Raw genomic sequence first — 17,364 nt, 5'->3', positions numbered from 1 at the left:
CTCCATCCTTCCATTCAGTTTGTCAGAGGGGGGGTGGGTCACATGACCTGCTCCTGATCAAACTGACCTGACACTGAGTCATTTGTCTGATCAGCTGCTGCTGTCGACTGTTTTCATTCATGAAAACTCCGCAGCAGTCGGACACTGCGGGTTCGACCGAGATCAAACAGAACAAACAAGCTGTTTATGGATGTATGCAAAATCGCTTTATTTCCACTATTTTTCCTTTTCATACATTTGTTGTGTAATAAATAGACATGAGACGAGCCGATGCTTCAATCCTCCTCCCATGCCGATTCTGCACCTTTTTTTTCTCCACACCGCAAACAACTTTTCATAGAATTTACAACAGAAAATAAAAAAACAAAGCTTGACACAAGCTGAATTTCCTGCTACCAGCTCAGCGCTCGCCCCATATTATGTTACATCCACCTCTGAGCTGTGTTCGCGTAGCAAATCCCAGGGAACAAAAATATATATATTTATATCGTATTCACAGTTACAGTATTTACACATTTCAGGATTATAAAGCAAAAATGGGCAGAAAATGAAGACGTTTCTACAAGAAACAATCTTTCAAAAAGGGAGCCGGAGACTTTTGTTTCCTGTACACAGGGGACCTTGTCTTTAAATAAACAACCTTTGAAACCCTCAGATTTCCTTTTTAACTGATCCCTGAAAATAGTTTTTTAAATACTCAGTCTTTTGTTTTAAAAAAAGAAGAGAGAGAAAGCGAAAGATGCGTCTTAAAAGTGTTAACCCTGTGAAGATAAAAAAGTTTTAGATCTTCTGTACAAGTAATCATATACAATATAAACATCACCGATGGAAAAGACAAACGAGGAAATCTCCATCATGGATCAAACTGAATGAAAAGCAATGACTGACTTGGTCTTGATGGGAGTGGGAGGTGGAGTGGGCGTGTTGAAGAGGGCGTAAAGCAGAAGTGCATTCACAGATATTCTGTTTTATATCTTAATGACGTTATAAAGAATGAACGACCCTCTGACGTCCGCAGACTCGTGGCAACACCGGGAAACATTAAACACTGGTAGAGTCACAAGTGTCATCACCATCCAACAGAGAGAATTAGGCAGCAGCTCTGTGCACGTTACCACGGCTGCAGGTGACTTTTCTGCACGTCAACTTGCAAGTTACGCTTTCGTATGGCACTTAAAAAACTCTTTCTTCCAAAGCTGAAAACAAGTATTTCCAGACGCTGCCCAGTGGACGCTGGGTTCGATTTTTAATTTGACTTTTTTTGCGCTCCATGATTGGTCGGCCTTCTGCGCTGTGGCCTACAGGGGGCAGTGCACTCACATACTCTCATAAGATGTCATGATAAATACTTCGAATCAGAAGCTCGACACACACATTCTCACTCTCAGACACACAAACACAAATATAGTGTCTTTGAAGGAAACAAGTCAGAGGTAAGCCCTCTGAACAAAAGTTGGAAAACACTGGAATATCCTTAATACAAATTCATCACGTCGTCTTTAACTTTTGCATAAACCAACAGGAAGCAGCACGATCCGTCATTGGCTGGTGAGATTTCCCATAATGTCCAGATTTTTGTGGCAGGATTTCATGATTTTTTTCTTTTTCATCAGTTTGATTAATTTTTCCGAGAAAACCGGTTCAGAGGAGGTAGGAGCGAGAATGCAGGGGTTTCAGTCAGTGGCTTCCCCGCCTGCTGCAGTATGGGAAACGCCGCCGTCTGCCACCTGATCGGGGGGCGACCACGTCCCCCCCCACCCCTCACAGAGAGGCTGGGTTTCCCCCGGTGGGCTTGTGCGTCTCAACAGTGTTAGTAAGCAGCTGATCGTGTGAGTCTGTATCACGTGTGGTGTACGTAAAGCTTATGAGACAAATGAGAAGAAAACAAAACCAAAAAAAAAGTGTAAAACTGTACAAACCAGGACTCGAAGCGGAAAGGAGCCGTGCTGAAATACTGAAATCGCTGAGAGGAGGAGGGGAAATGTCAAGTCTTCTGTAAATTCTGGGTCACTGGCATTCGTAAAAAACTATGCATTTTTCATTTCAAGAGCACCATAATTCGTAAACAATCTAGAGTTAAATATGTGAAGAGTTCCGTACAGGTAGCTTAAACTTCATCCAGGCCGTTGGCAGGTTTCGCTCCCAAGCAAAACCTTCACTGCTTCACCTCCTCCTCCTCGTACGGGGAGTCGGCGTGGAGTCTGCGCGTGGTCCCCGAACACTCTCTCTTTCCACCCTGCAGGAGATTCTTCTGCCGTCGACCGGACGTTAATTCAGCGTTCCTCTGCAGTTCTCTGCCCCACACAAACAGGGGATCTTCTCGTCCTCGATGGGGAACTTGTAGTCGTACGTGATCTCCTCGTTGACGTTGATCGGCTGCCTGGAGTAGATGACGATCTTCTTCTGAGCCTCCACCGTGATGACCTTCGCATAACAGTTCGGCTGAAAGAGAACACAGACAAATAAACATTAATACCTTATTGTTCTGTTTGGAGTGGAAAAAAATATACAGATAATCTCCTTAAGTAATAGAATAATGTTAAAAATACTCTTTTACTTAGCATCGTGAATTAAAAAATGTACAGATACATTTTAAAGTGTCAAAATGTAAAAGTTCTAATTATGCAGGCTGGTCACTTTTAGTTTTTTTTTTACTGATATTTAGTAATATTTTTAATGAAATGGTAAAAACCTCTGAAAAAGAGTGATGATATTCTAATATTTATATATATACATTTTTTATCTAAATTATTGTTTTCTTTTGAATGATGGCATGTATCTTGAAACACTTTTACTTTTAATAAGAATATAAAACTAATTCACTTCTTCAGTTGAAAAAAGCTGCACACGTTTGGTGTGAAAAATAATCACAAAGTTCTCAGTAACTATTGAAGATACCTTAAGTAAAAAGAACAGTATTAAGTAAATGAAAAATACTCAAGTTAAATACAAGTACATTTTACTTTATGTACTTTCCACCAGGGATCATGAAGTTGTTATCAGTTGACTTACATTGCAGCTGTGGTTGATGAAACGGGCGAAGTTGCCACACTTGGTGGCGTCTATGATGGTATCGTGGTCGACGCGGAACATGTAGCTGCTGCCGATGCCCTCCTCCTCGTAGCGCTTCTCCCGCATGTCCGCGATCACCTGGAAATGAGGATCGATACTTGTTAGACGTTTGATAACTTTAAAAAAGGAAACTAATTGTTTTATCTGAGAAATGAAGGGAAGCAGACAGAAATACAGGAACTCTCTAATCTAATTATCATCAATTGTCCCAATGACTTTAACGAAATTAAATGAAGCTCATGAACCAAATTGTCTTGCTACTTGTCAACACTTCAATAGGTTTGGTCCTTAGGAGCCAAATCAGCATCATGCTTAGTTGATTGTCACCGTCAGTTGTATTTATTGATCGTGAGGCTGTTGTGAGTCACTGAAAGTCCGATCATAACTCAAAGATTTCAAGGGTTGACCCGATAAAGCAAACGTGCACTACATCTATATATGAAGTTAACAAGGCCCTTTCAGAGTCAGTTTACAGACACAAAGAAAAACACTTCAGATCAACGGCCTCTCACCTGTCTGATGTTCTGTCCGACGTACTCGATCACCATTTCATCAGCAGCGATGGGCTCCATGGCGAACAGACCCCAGTCGTGGATGTGCGACCTACAGAATTTGATCCTCTTCTTACGGAACTGAACGGGAAAAATGGGAGAAAAGTTGAAGTTATTGTTCGAGTTTTGAAAATCAAATCCCACAACTGACTTTTTGTCGACTAAGACGACAACAATTACAACAAAGGATTATCAACTGTTTGTTGTGCTCGTCTGTCATATCTTTTTTGTCGAGTGCTTTTATCAAATGAAATCCAGGGTGAATCAAACATCCCATTTGCTTTTACCTTCAGCTGGTTGAACTTCAGCAGGTCACTGTCGCATGCGAAAGAGGAGAGCAAACGCCGCTGCTCTGACCGCCGCTCCGAGCCAGATCTGGTGGAGGCGTGGACCTGTGCAGGAATACTCATCCCCTGAACAGAGAACACGGAGTTTGAGGTTAATGCGTCGCACATACACGTTGTCATGTAACTTCACAATCCATCATCCCCCACCCACCTGAGTGTCGACCGGCGGCTCCTCCAACTGCAGCTTCGTGCTCTGAAGATACTTGATCTTGTCCTTCTTGTCGATCTTGTAGTAACCTTCGCTTCGGGCGCAGCCGGTCATGTGATCCCTCATGCCGTCGTCTCGCCTCTTCTTCTTCACTCCAGGGATGTTGGTAGGTGCGGGGGAGTCAAGGGAGAAACTGAAAAAGGCCTTGAACCAAAAACACTTCTAACACTCAACAGACACTGGGGGTAGTTAATCCCAGTTCCTCCGTTTCACCACCAGAGGGGGCTGCTATTTGATACACAGGGTACAACACAACTTTAAAAAGACAAATATGAGAAGTTTTAACAGTGTTTAACTGAACTGAACTCCTGATGATTTCTCTCTCCTTAACGGGAAACTTTGTTTTGAAAAGTAACAAATACAAACAGATCCACTTCATTAATAGTAGACTTTGAGCAGTAAAGGATATAAGGATGGCCGACCCAGAGTGTGTCGTTGAGCCAGTCGTTGCCATTGTCCTGCTGGAGCATCTTCTCGTAGGTGATCTGCAGGAGCCGGATGTCCTCCTCGTCTATGCCCTCGTTCCAGATGTCGTACAGGATGGTCATCTCCTCGAAGTCAGAGCGTCGCTTGAAGTACGGCCGAGGCGGCGTGGTGACGGGGGACAGGCTGTTCAGCAGCAGCTCTTCCCAGCCTCGCCGCGCCCTCCGAGGCGGCTTCACGACCACAGGCGCCTCGTCCTCGTAGGACAGGAAGCCGTCTTCAGCCGGCAGAACCGTCCGAGGCTTGACGTCTCCTTCCCGGAAGTCCAGACTCGGGTGGTCGGGAGACTTGGCCGACTTGATTTGCGTGGATAGATCTCTGAGGTGTGCTTCATGAGGCAACGGGGTGGTCTCGGACTCCAAAGACTCGTCCGCCGCAGATGGCATCTTTTTGCCTTTGGTTCGTCCAGTTTTCTTCTTTGAAGCAGCGGTGTCTGATGGCACAGGGACGTCTACAGTGAGACCAGCAGGCAGATCTTCAGGGACACTAGCTGAGAGCTCTGTGCCAGCGGACAGGGTTTGGTTAGGCAGTGCACTAATGGGCGGCTCCTTAAAAACTGGTCTATCATCCAGGCTCTCAGAGGATACTTTCCTATTAAGAGTTAGTGCTGTGGGGTCAGGGAAGACAGGGGTGAAGGTTAAGTCTCTTCCTGGGGTGCGGGGGACTCCAGCACTGAGGACAGGGGACTGAGCGGGGTAGGAAAAGGGGCTACCAGGGATGTGAGGCGAGCTAAGCAACAGGCTACTGCCCGTAAGTGGGGCGTCACTACCCGGTGTGTTGGGCACTGTGTCCGTGCTCTGGGACTTCCCCAGACTGCGGGCACGCTCCATCAGATCCCTACCCGGTGTACGAGGGATGTCCTCATCTGTGGGGAGCCTGGGCCGCTGTGGGAGGTCAGGCAGGGGACCGGGGGGTGGATGAAGGAGGGAGCGACCTTCGATCGCAGGGTGAGGAGGGAGAGGGAGGTGCATTAACGATGTGGAGACGGGTTTGGGGACAGGTGGATCTAAGTGGGGTGGGAGTAATCGACCGGGGGTGCAGGCTACTTCCCTGGCCTCTGTTTTACCTTTGGCTTTCGACTCCTGGTCGCTGTCTGGCGCCGTGCCTGTGGGCGTGGGCGGCCGAAGGTTCGCTACGGGCTCCTGAGGTTCAGACTTCACTACGGGGATGATGCCGTCTTTATCGTCTCGCTCTTTGACTACAAGACAAGAAAAGATAAATATAATAAATACATTTGTTTTAATGTTTCACCTGATCTCTACAGAAGCAGTTAAAGATATTTACCTGGGTCTGTAAGTGAAGGCGGCTTCAGGTCCACTTTCTCCTCCACAGGACTTGGAGGTCTGCGTTTGATCTTGCTGCTGACCACCTCCTTGCTTCGTTTCTCCTCCTTGTCTTCTAGGACAGGTCTTGCAGGTGGGCTCGGGGGCTTGGCCTCTGCCTCTTCATCAGAAGATGAGGACGACGAGGACGAAGAGGTCGTTGACGTCACAGCCCCTTTGCCTTCATCGTCTTCACCTACTGTCTCCACTTCCTCCTTCTCCTCCTCTTCCTCCTCTTCCGAGCTCAACTCGTTCTCGGACGAGTCTTCGCTCTCTGCCGAGGAGTCCGAGCCGACCTTGGAGGAAGCAGAACTCTCGGCTTCTGCAAGAAACAGGGGCAAAGAAATATTGTTAGTTCCAGGGAATGTACTTCATAAATGAACCTACTTCTGTTGTCAGATATTTAAAGTACCATCATCAGACGAATCCGAGGAGGCGCTCTCGCTGGATGAGTCTTCATCGTCACCCTCTTCATCACCACTCTCCTAAGAGATGATCAGATATATTATTACAAAAATGCACCGGTAATCAGCAAATACAATGAGTGGTGGTTTTTGAGAAAGCTTACTTTGCCTGACGACAGCCTGTCGGTAGCTTCAGCTTCATCCGCCCTGTCCGACAACGACGACTCCTCCTTCCCTGACGTGTCCACCTCCTCCTCTCCCTCGCTGTCCAGTTCCAGTGGCCGCGAGTGCCGTCTCTTTGAAGACATGCCGTCGCTGTCCGTTTTTGAATCGTCCAAGGGGAGCTCGGCTGGGTCTCGATCCCGGTCTGATAGAAATGAACAAACATTCATTTTAGAGGAGAAACCTCAGCACTGCATGTATTTGCTTTTGTTTTGCCTCATTGACAAAAGAGGGGTACCTTCATCCTCCAGCTCGTCGTCGACTGGAGTGGAGGGTCGGGCTCGTTTACTGTCGCCTGCTGCTGCGGCCTCTGGTGGGTCCTTCCTTTTCACCTGAGCACATCATGGGACCATTAAACACCAGTGGAGTGCAACAGTTTGAGAGTAAAGACACTTCCTCTCTATCCACGTTTTCTAAAATAAGAGTTTAAGTGTGTACCTTGAAGGAGGGAAGACGGATGGCTCCACGCAAACTGATTCCCAGGCCCATTCCCTCATAGCCCAGTCCCTCGCCCTTGTTCCAGTTCTCCAGCAGACTCGAACCAATGGTCTCTTTGGGTTTGGGTCTTTCTTCTTCTTTCCCCTCTGTGCCCTTCACTGGAGTCAAAGATGCCTGAGAAAAACAACAAAACAAAACTCAGTCTCAAGTAAGGTTTTTTTTAAGAAACATTAGCTGCTTCTCAACTAAATGCAAATAAAGATTATTTTCAAGATCAATTCTTTTTCCAATCTGTCGCTTTGTCTACAAGATGTGAAGAAATTTGGAAAAAATACACATCGAGACTTCTAAGAGCCAAAGGAAGCATCTGATTAACAGTTCAGAAATAACATTATTTCCCATTAAATATAAAATAATGAATTTAATATGGGCCTAATTTGTTTTGATTGACATTTAATTGACACTAATAAAAACAGATATTTTTCCCACACTTTCTGCTCATGTGTAGATGTGAGCTCCTGTGTTTTTATCTCGAGTGGTGAAATGAAAGACTCACCTTTGCCGAGCTTTCCTTCTTATCCCACCAGTCATCAAAAGCTCTGAAAGCCACCACCTCTACCATTTTGCGGTTGAGGTCCCTCTTCATGATGGCTTTCAGCTCTTTGACGATGACCAGTAGCACGCCATCGACAGTGGCCTTGTGTGGATCCTCCTTTTTGCCCTCGTATCCAGGAGGAGGAACAGTGGGGTTGAACTTTGGTACGCTGGATTGCTGCCACTGTTGCCCAGGTGCCGCTGCACTGCCGCTGGTGGGCGTAGCACCGAGAGTCAGAGGTGCGTAGGGCCCAGCAAACTGCCCCGATGCACCACTGTCCATAAAGTGTGGATAGGGATAGGGGCTTCTAGTCTGAGCCATGCGACTCAACATCTGCTGCTGCATCTGGAACGACATGGGCACCGTGCTCCACTGCTCCCACCGCAAGCAGTTCATCAGCTCCATTTGCACCAGTGGCATCATGCCATGAGGGTAGGGCCCCATGTGTTGAAGCATATGGTGAGGCACTCCGGGATGACCGGCCAGGTGAGCAGGATGCCCCTGGACGGCAGCGTGAAGGGACAGTTGGTGATGCGGGATCGTGAAGGCGGCCTGGTGCTGCATAGGGGGGAAGCCGGGGGGATGGAGGCTAATGGTCTGCATCGGGGACACTGCGGAGTTGACAACGATGCCCTTGTCACATTCGCCGCTGTTAATCGGAGTCCCAGGCATCTCATCGTCAGAGATTTCCATGTCTTCGCCTGACGACTGATGACACTGTGTGAAAAAGGAGGACAGCCTGTCAGGACTATGCTAAGTGAACATCATATTTTTCACAGGTTACACAAGAACAATCATCTGACTTTTTTCATCTCCGTGACAACTGTGCAAACACCAACTACTTACGGGTCATTCTGTGTCAAATCATCACACTTTTGTGCCGCACTGTCACAGATCTCAACAAAAAACTAACTTTCTAGAGTCCTCGATGACATTATAAGCTTTATAAGCCCAATAACAAAATGTAAGTTTTTTTGCAATCAAACTTTAACTTTTATTGTCACTTAGTATACTGTTATTTTTCTTATTTTGAGGGAGACATGGCTCGTCAAAGTCACAGAGTCAGTTCATATCTCCCTTAATTAGGATCTGAGAGGAATGAAAGTTCAGAGATCTATGTCGGTTCAGCCCTTAAGTGTGAAGACCTTAAGATAAGATCTAAAGCTCAGGTAACAGCTAATTAGTGGAACTTAAGTTAAGATGGGTTTTTTTCACATCTAAATATTTAATCTTAGAATGAATTTAAAAGAATGATGGTTTGGTCTAATCTAATAACTTTCAATACTGGTGCTGAGACAATACCTGAGTTGTAGTTGCAAAGTCAAAGAAATGTTTTTTGGCGAATATGAACAGTTCTTAAAATACTGTTTGTACACAAGCAGCCATGGAAGAGCTTTGCATGAATAAAATCAAGTCAAAATAGTTGAATAACTGTTTAAAGAGTAAGTCAACAAGATAAAAAATTTGTCTGAGCAAAAGTTGAACATAGCTTTTGATACTATGACACATTTCAGTCAATATGAAAAAATGTATTGAGGTTTGATCCCCTGACAAACTTCCACAATAAGAGCATCACACATTTAAATGCTGATCTAAGTTCAAAGATTGGAAGACGCACGAGCGCGGTCAAACACATGTGACCCAAGTCGTTGGTCAGCATGTTTAAAAAAAAAGCTGTTTGTTCAAGAATCAAATTACATAGTCCTAAAACCAATATCAGTAAATATAAATGAAAGACTTAAACATAACAGAACTGAACTCTCTTCCCTGGTGTTCAATACTAGAAAAGACGTTTCTGTCACAAACTGTTTTAATGTTGAAACTAAGCAGAGGTTACTCAGCATGGGAGTGGAGTTGTTACTCAAATGACCTGTTTGCACTGTTTGCTTTGTGATAACTTGAAACGTGAGAGCAGAGATGCTGCAGCCAATCCTCACTATCAGCCCCAGCGAAAAAAACCAGGAAATGCGGTGATGAATGGGGCCCAACGACCAAACTGTGCTTTCCTCCGAGTGCGGCGAGTGTTAGAAAGAGGAAACGAAAGTGTGCAATTCCCAACAGCAGAATGGCTCTTATTTCTCTTTCAAAGAGGACGGCAGCAAGTGTAGAAGTACAACATCATGGGCCAGATGTGTAACTCAGACTACAAACCAGGAGCTCGGTTTCACGGGGATGTGAAGGTATTTGCGAGGATGCAAGCTGTGCATTAACGACTTCATTTTCCAGCACTTTTACTTGTGCAAATTTTACGTATTTTATTTGCACTTCCATGAAACTTTTGTTCTTTAAAAAACTACTTTTATTGTTTTTTTAAAAATTATTTTCAATCTTTGCACAATAGCTGACAACAGCAAACTATTTTCTCTGTGGTACCGTCACTGTGAAACCGTAGAAGGACACAAAAGGGAAAGTTTACTACTACCACCTCACACTGAAACTAAACCTCACTTCCTGTGTCCTCTGAGTAACTGTCATTCATAGCTCTGTGTAAACACCAGCACCTAACAACTATCAAAACAATCATTTTAGTCCCTTTAAATGCTGTCTCCAGCTGAGCGTAACAAACTTCACACATGGAATCATGCATTCTGCAACTACGGAGCTGTGTTTATACTAGTATCATTGAACACTGTGTCTTACCGTTTCCATGTTATCAGTGGGAGTGTGGCCTCGAAACTGTCCATCTTGCAGGTCACTGTTGCTCATCTGCTCGTGGACAGGAGAAGTGATTTTCTTGACCAGAGGGGCCGTTCCAGGAATCGGCTCCTCGTCCTCAGAGTCCGGCAGCGGGGTCGGACTGATGTCCTCCAAGCCTGTGCTAGAGGGACGGGAGTTTTGCAGCCCACCGTGAGAGCCGCCAGCGTAAGGGGGAATTGGGGATAGCTGAGAGGACGAGGAGGAAATCGGACTTCCCTCCATTAGCACCTCAGTGTCCGAATCTCGTTCCTCGAGGAAAGGCAAAAGTTTTGTCCGTTTCTCTTTGAGGAGCATCTCAATGCGGGAGTCCAGGCTATTGCGCTCTGGATCCAGCGCGGGGGAGCCAGGTGAGGGGCAGCGTTCTGGCGTTTGAGGAGGAGGAGGGGTGGTCGGTTGGGCCGCAGGCTCGGGTGGGGGCTCGGGAATCGGAGGCGTTTCTGGTCTCTCCTTGCCGGGCAAAAAGTCAGTGTCAGCCGGTGGTGGTGGCGGCTGCGGTGGTCGGAGGTAATCACCCTCCCTTTGGGGTGGGTGATGGAAAGCAGGCTCTGACGGGGGGAACGCAGGGGGCAGCGGAGCCTGGTAGGGCGAGTACGTGGACTTGAAGTTGGGCGTAGAAGGGGGAGGCGCTGTGAAAGACGGGGTGGAGGGTGGAGGCTCAGGTGGGGTGAGTTGGTGCTGTTTGAACAGAGCCGGTTCCGATCCCGTACCTCGGTACATGTTGCTGCGGTACTGAGGCCTCTCTGGTCTGCGGTTGTACGCATCTTGGAACTTACTCTCGTGTCTCCGGGATTTGTAGCTTCCGGAGCTCTCAGGTCGGCTGGACTGGTACGCAGGCGTGGACTGCCGACTGGAGTAATTAGAGTCTTGAGAAAAGGGCGTACTTGACTGGCGTGGGGTAACAGGGGTTCCCTGGGACTGGGGTGTGTCCTGCCTTAGGCTGGAGAAGCCTGCATCCAGTGACAGAGGAGTGGAGGAGCTGCTGGGTGGTAACGCTGCTCCCCCGGCTGACACGCTGTTCTCTGACAACCTGCGGCTGGGCTCGCAGGCCTTTGGAAGAGAAGAACAGGATCAGGACAAGTCACAGGCAGGACAAACCTCTACCATTGTCTCCATGTTGCACCTTAGAACCTATTGTATAGCTGTATTAGTTCAGGTATGGAAAATAGTGGGACAATTTCCCCCAAATTACCAATAGGTGCGTTTCACAGAATACACCTGCAGGATGTCAAAGGTCAAACTGGTGGATAAGAGTATCTAGGCACAATGCCTGGGTGAGCTCATGTTACAAGGCCAAAGTACATATTTCAGTGGCTTTGTGATTTCAGTCCACAGGCAGGGTCTGGATAACATTTCCTCTGCTCTACCCCACCACCTGCTGCACCAGTGAAATGGATTACAGATAAGTATGGCAGCTCAGACTGGTAAATTGGTTGAGTTCTAAAAGGTAACACAACAATTAAATAATCACATGTGCACCATAATGTTTAACTGAGACTGCGCTTAAATCCATTAATATCCAACTACCATTACATGCAAGGTATCAAGAATGTTTTTCTTACCAGTAACACCTCAGCCAGGCTACGAGGGGAAACGTCTCTGGCTTCCTCTCCACCCACCGGCAGGGTCATCGGATTGTAGCTGCCATTCATCAGGCGCTCGAAGTACCTGAGGCGATTATCACCTGCAAAACAGTAAACATGAGCGGATCTGATGCCAAGTTTATAGAGCGGGTATAAATCCAGTGAATGTTTAATAAAGCTTATCGGACAGGATCCTTTTTACACATTTGTAAAGGAGCAATGTGCACTTACAACAGTTTCCTGTCTGATTATTTTGTACACTGTTTATGCTGGTGTGTTATACAATAAATATGGTTTATGTAAATATGGCAATCTGAATCTGAAAGATTATCTGCCATGAATCAATGTTAATTAAATGACATACAATAATAACACAAACACACTCGGTATCTACACTCATTAAAGTAATTTTGCAAGAAAAAAATTCAGAAAAAACATTTATGCAGGCAAGATAATGGTGCACACACTAATTAAAACTATCAGTCCTTATTATTTCTCAGATTCAATAAGCACAGGTGCAAAAGGTGCCGCCAGGTAAACAATAAATACACAACATTGTCTTGATAGGAGTAAAAGTTACTTTTTTTGCCAGATAATAAAAAAACAACAGTTTGAAGGCTTTCAAACTTCAGTTCTACTGACTGGGAAACTAATTTCTATTAAAGTGAGTGATCAGACACCTTGAGATGGGGAGGGGGCTGTGACTGATTGGTTTGTGTTTGTTTACAGGTCTGAAATTAGGCCCAGTGGGACCACAGTGCACCCACAGCTCCGGGCTCCTGGGAGCAGCCTTACTATTCAATCAAATTCAATTTCCCCACGTTACCAGGCAACGCGCGTATACATTGAGTAACGTGACCGGTGTCGCTCCTCATAATCCACATGGAGACAACACCTCGCTGTCAGCGCACAGGAGGAGAGACGAGGCTCGATCGCGCATAACAAATATAGTCCACGCGTCTTCTCCTCCCTTGAATGAGTGAATCACTGTTTACCTTTCGGGTCCAGCTCCACGTGGATGATGTTTCCCATAACAGACGTGTTGTGGAGCGACAGCACCGCCACCTTCGCGGCTTTCACGCTCTCAAAAACCACTTTGGCAATGCCCAGGTGCTTCTTGTTCTTCGGATTGTACAGGATCTCCACCTCCTCGATGTCCCCGAACTTCTTGCACATGTCCATGAGAAATCCTTCCCTGATGTTGTCGTTGAGCCGCGCGAATGTCACCTCCTTGGGAGGCACGGGGCCGACGTAGCACTCATCGATCTGGAAGAAGAATGGAGGGGGGGGGGCGGGTTAATGACGTTAAGTGGCTTCGGGGGTTAATGTTGCACCCGGTGGGGTCGTTCCTGACAGCTGAGATAAGGGACATGCCACAGTGGTTACAACGAACATGCACATGCACACACTCCGGTTGAAACAGCTAAAAGATGGAGCAGGCGTCTGATTTAGTTTGTTTTTCTCACAATCCTACTTTCACTGGACGTCCCACAGAGGAGTGAGGGGGGTGTGTCTGCACCTTCTGACAGCACCCCTGCTCCCACCGGGACAAGACCCCTGTCACCACAGCTCCTGTCAGAGTATGTACCTTAAACTTAGGCACCGGTAGATCCATCTCTTTGTACTTAGTCCAGAGGCGACCGATCCTCGGGTCCCGGACCATGTCCACCGGGTCCATCCCGGGGTTCTGCGGGAGAAGAGAGAAGAGGGGGGGGATACAATGATGTTATCCATCCCATTCACAACTTCACACTCCACTAACTTGTTGCAAAGTAGTCGGGTCGTGTGATTAAAACCCTCCAGACGTGCTGTGTGTTTCTAAGGGGGATGCTGCTGCTGCCGGAGCATGTCCGCGGCAGCAGCGGCGACACCGCCACACTGTGACCGACCACGGAGGTTCGGCTCCTCGGTTACTCTCGTGGCCGTGTCCCCCTCGCCCCCGGCGGTCCACTTACGGGCATGTTGAAAGTGAGTCCATCGTAGCGGTACAGCTTGTGCGAGCCCTTCTTCAGCGCCGGGTCGATGATCAACTTGTAACTTCTCCAGTGGTGGCTCCGCTTCTCCGCCGAGCCGCAGACACCGGGGTGGCTGTCCATGCCGTTCGCCAGACCTGCAGCGACGGGGGAGAGAGAGGAGAGAGGAGAGCCGCCGTTAGTGCAACCCGCTAAACACGGCTGCTGCTGCTGCGAGCCCGTGAACCACCACCACCACCCCCACCGCGGACACTTTAAAACACACGCTACAGATGCATGGCTCCGGTGGTTGGTAGGGGGGGGGGAGAAACCTAGCTTACCCCGGTTACGGGAAAGCAGGCATGAGGAGGAGAAGCTGGAGAGAGGGAGAGAGAGAGAGAGAAAAAAGAACCAGCTTACTTGAACTCTGCTTTCTGCCATGGTCTTCGCTCAACCTGTTTCTCTCCCCGGGCTTGGACATGGTTCGTCCGATCGACTCGAGCGGGGAGGGAGGGGGGGGGGTTCTCGAACTGATGAAAAAGACACGAATCGCTCTCCTTTCGCCGCTTACATTACATGATTTCGCCGGAAGAATACTGCCTCCTTTTCGGCGAGAGCCAGCACATATTGTGTGCCTCTCTGGTCCGTGGCTGCTCCTGTCTCTCCCACAATACACCGCCAGGCTCGCTTGCCCACCACCCTCGACGCTAGGCGCACTTTCGGCGCAAACTTACTTCTCCCTCCGCTTGTCATGTATTATCATTTTTCTTTACCGCAGTTTTGGGGGGTTTTGTTTAAAAGCAGCGAGCTTTCAAGCGACTCGTTAAAAACGAAGAGTGCGAATAGAACGGGAAATCACGGGGGCGGCAGCAAGCGTGCGTCGCTAAACCCTCTCAATCATTTTTTTTTTTGTGTGTGTGGCGAATCTGCCGGCTGCTTTCACTCAGATGGCAAACACAAGCTAGATATACACAGGGGTCAATATGTAGTGAACCGCCGCTGGAGGCTAATAAAACACACGCTATCTGCGGAGGGAACTAACAAAGGAGCTAACGTGGAGCTAACTGCTAACTGTTTATGTTTATTTAAAAAAAAAAATTACGAAGATCGGATGTTGCTAAGTTGATTTAAACGATGCGGAAGAACCGTAGGAATGCGGCGGGTTGTTACATCCTTCCCTGTCTGCCACTAATCCACTCAGGACAGAAAAACTAGTGCCAACCCGGATATGCAGCTGCTCGTGTTTTTACGTCGCTTTTTAAAAACCCTTATGATCGCAGCGTGGCTCTTAAACATCCCGTGTGTATTTATAAAGCCTTATTGGGACTCGTGTATTTTTCAGGTTAAACCGGGTTTTTTTTTTTTTTTGGTTTCACGTCGCCTGCTGTATTTTTGCGGTGCTCGGGCAATTGGCTGGTTAACAGCGGCGGCTCGGCGGACCAATCAGCGCGCGGCAGCAGAGGAGCCGTCCACTATTAGAGGCGAGGATCAGGAGTCCTTCAACGCAGAGCAGAGAGAGGGGGCATCGGCAGCCATTTTCCTAACAAAAACACACAGGACTCAGTGGCCTATATGGGTTTCCTTTGTTCCAAAGAGGGATCTTACACTCGATTTCCTCATCTCTCACGGACTATGATTAAAAACTATCCTGTGAAAGGATTGAGAAGAAGGAAGAGAATGTGCCGGATGTGACATTTTGAGCCTTTTTTCCTCTGCCTGGAATCCACCTTTGTCTTAACTAGGCCATGGCACACCCAATATAATAGTGTTTATATTTCGTTTAAGTGAAAAAAAGAAAAGAGAAACCAAAATTGTTGTGAATAAACAGCTTTATGGTTTTGGAGAGAGAGAGAGAGAGAGAGAGAGAGGAGGAGGAGGAGGAGGAGGAGAAAAGAAAAACACAGTTAAAGTGACAAAACGTGTAATGGCTGGTTTGTTTGGCATTGCACTTTATGGCCTGTGTAGGATAGGAGTAGCAATGAGTAAGTTCAACTCTTTTATAATCATTTCAGTGTTTTTTGATCTTTCAGTAATGTAAAAAAAATAATAATGTGAGGCATGCAGTTACTGTTATTAAAAGTGTATTTTTTTTTCCTTTACTGTCAATTTATCTTCTGAGCTATAATGTTACCACATAGAAACTTTGATCTTTAATTCCAAATGTGTTCCCTGGCATGCTGACATATAGATATATACAGCATCCAGGTTATATACAGTACCACTGCTCCTCTATAGTGACAGAGAGCAGGCCACGCATAACTAATGGCCCCTTTTTTTTTTGTAAAATAGTTTATTGTGCCGCCTGCGATTTGGACTGTTGACTGATAATCCCTCTGCTTTGATTAATGACTTACTTTCCTCTCACAACAGCAACGCTTAACAACCCTGATGACTTGAGTTGTACCCTGCCCACAACGGGGGAGACAACTTCAGGCACGGTGTAGGGACCGTGCCGTCCATTTGGCGTTTACGCACCAAATGTGTATAACGACGGTTTGACCTTGCTCCAAGGGCACATTTAAAACACAATTAAAGTCCAGACGGGTTGCCTTTTTAAAAAAAAAACTCATAACAGTCTCTATAACGATTTGAAAAAAAATAAGCAGTTAAACCAAAGAGGAAACAGATGGAGGGAAAACTCTCAGGGTGAAAATATTTACCTCAGCACTTTGGTGAAATGCAGTTAACAGGCCTAAACGCAAGGGCAGGGACGTTTTCAGCTCCATCTTCCGATCCTCTAGCAATGGCTTTAATAAAGGGTGGGAGAGCGTCTCCTGTGAAGGGAAGGAATCCATTAGCACGACAGATAGAGAGCTCTTTTGAAAAAACTTTTTTTCAATCAGTTGCATTTGCCTCTCTGCCAGCGAACATGCATCTCCAAGCATCATCTCGTGTGGGCAATATGCAAACTATCCCTCCTCTCCCCTTGAAGACTGGATTGCAGTCACGTATAACCTCCTGCATTTCGACATTTCTAACTGAGCTACATCGTGTTAAGAAAAACTAAACTAAACAAGGAAATGTTGTTTTTTTGGAGAGGTGATGGATTTTGAGCTGTTTCACTTAATTCTGCCAAGCTGGTATGTCTATACACGTAAGTATTCTCACAGAGGACAGACAACATGACAGATCATACATGTGGATTTAAACGTTATCTTGAAAACTCTATTTGTTGAAAAAAGAAAAAAATGTAACCAATATTTTTATACATATTTTGATTGATGTTGTAAACTTACAGTTAGTATTCAAAAACATGTAATCCAAGTCTTAAACGAGCAAAAAAAATGAGTCTTATAGGGAGGAATCTTGCATATTTCACTGCTTCCCTTTGACGAAGACACCTTTAGGTGATGTGGCTACACTTGTTCAATGGTTTCTCTGCTGTTCTCTGTCTCAAAATGGCTTCTTTGCAGACAAAGGCGAGCACTGTGCTGTGAAATGCTGCTGCGCCATAACTGGGTGAGGCTCGCTCGCTCGCTCGTGTGTATGTGTG

At 46.5% G+C, this 17,364-nt stretch overlaps 1 protein-coding gene across 5 annotated transcripts; it reads right to left on the bottom strand.

The window, feature by feature from the left end:
* Window positions 1-183: 183 nt before the first annotated feature.
* On the bottom strand, window positions 184-17,362 carry setd1ba (SET domain containing 1B, histone lysine methyltransferase a). Of its 5 annotated transcripts, none has more exons than XM_035185111.2 (19): window positions 17,108-17,362; window positions 16,532-16,645; window positions 13,875-14,029; window positions 13,508-13,606; window positions 12,915-13,185; window positions 11,899-12,020; window positions 10,283-11,386; window positions 7,604-8,359; window positions 7,048-7,221; window positions 6,848-6,941; window positions 6,552-6,754; window positions 6,396-6,468; window positions 5,946-6,305; window positions 4,588-5,859; window positions 4,122-4,288; window positions 3,911-4,036; window positions 3,585-3,704; window positions 3,013-3,150; window positions 184-2,442 (listed from the first exon to the last, which is right to left on the bottom strand). In XM_035185111.2, the coding sequence occupies exons 3-19, from the start codon at window positions 14,013-14,015 to the stop codon at window positions 2,269-2,271; spliced, it is 5,394 nt and encodes a 1,797-aa protein (XP_035041002.2). In that variant the 5' UTR covers window positions 14,016-14,029; window positions 16,532-16,645; window positions 17,108-17,362; the 3' UTR covers window positions 184-2,268. The 5 variants fall into 5 exon arrangements, with proteins under 5 accessions (XP_035041002.2, XP_035041004.2, XP_035041005.2 ...); XM_035185113.2 differs by lacking the exons at window positions 16,532-16,645; window positions 17,108-17,362 and adding an exon at window positions 14,292-14,646 and having other exon boundaries at window positions 4,588-5,160; window positions 5,728-5,859; XM_035185114.2 differs by lacking the exons at window positions 16,532-16,645; window positions 17,108-17,362 and adding an exon at window positions 14,292-14,646 and having other exon boundaries at window positions 4,588-5,094; window positions 5,728-5,859.
* Window positions 17,363-17,364: the final 2 nt, after the last annotated feature.

The sequence above is a fragment of the Hippoglossus stenolepis genome, chromosome 18, assembly GCF_022539355.2.
Source record: "Hippoglossus stenolepis isolate QCI-W04-F060 chromosome 18, HSTE1.2, whole genome shotgun sequence".
NCBI lineage: Eukaryota > Metazoa > Chordata > Actinopteri > Pleuronectiformes > Pleuronectidae > Hippoglossus > Hippoglossus stenolepis.
Note: the sequence above shows the minus strand (reverse complement) of the source record. Positions and strands in the feature narration are given on the sequence as shown.

Coding starts and splice junctions, on each gene's coding strand:
- setd1ba (XM_035185110.2), bottom strand. CDS start 14,352: ATGTCCAAGCCCGGGGAGAGAAACAGGTTGAGCGAAGACCATGGCAGA. Junction 6,942..7,047: donor TCCGTCTTCCCTCCTTCAAG/GTACACACTTAA, acceptor TGATGTGCTCAG/GTGAAAAGGAAGGACCCACC. Junction 6,755..6,847: donor CGACGAGCTGGAGGATGAAG/GTACCCCTCTTT, acceptor CATTTCTATCAG/ACCGGGATCGAGACCCAGCC.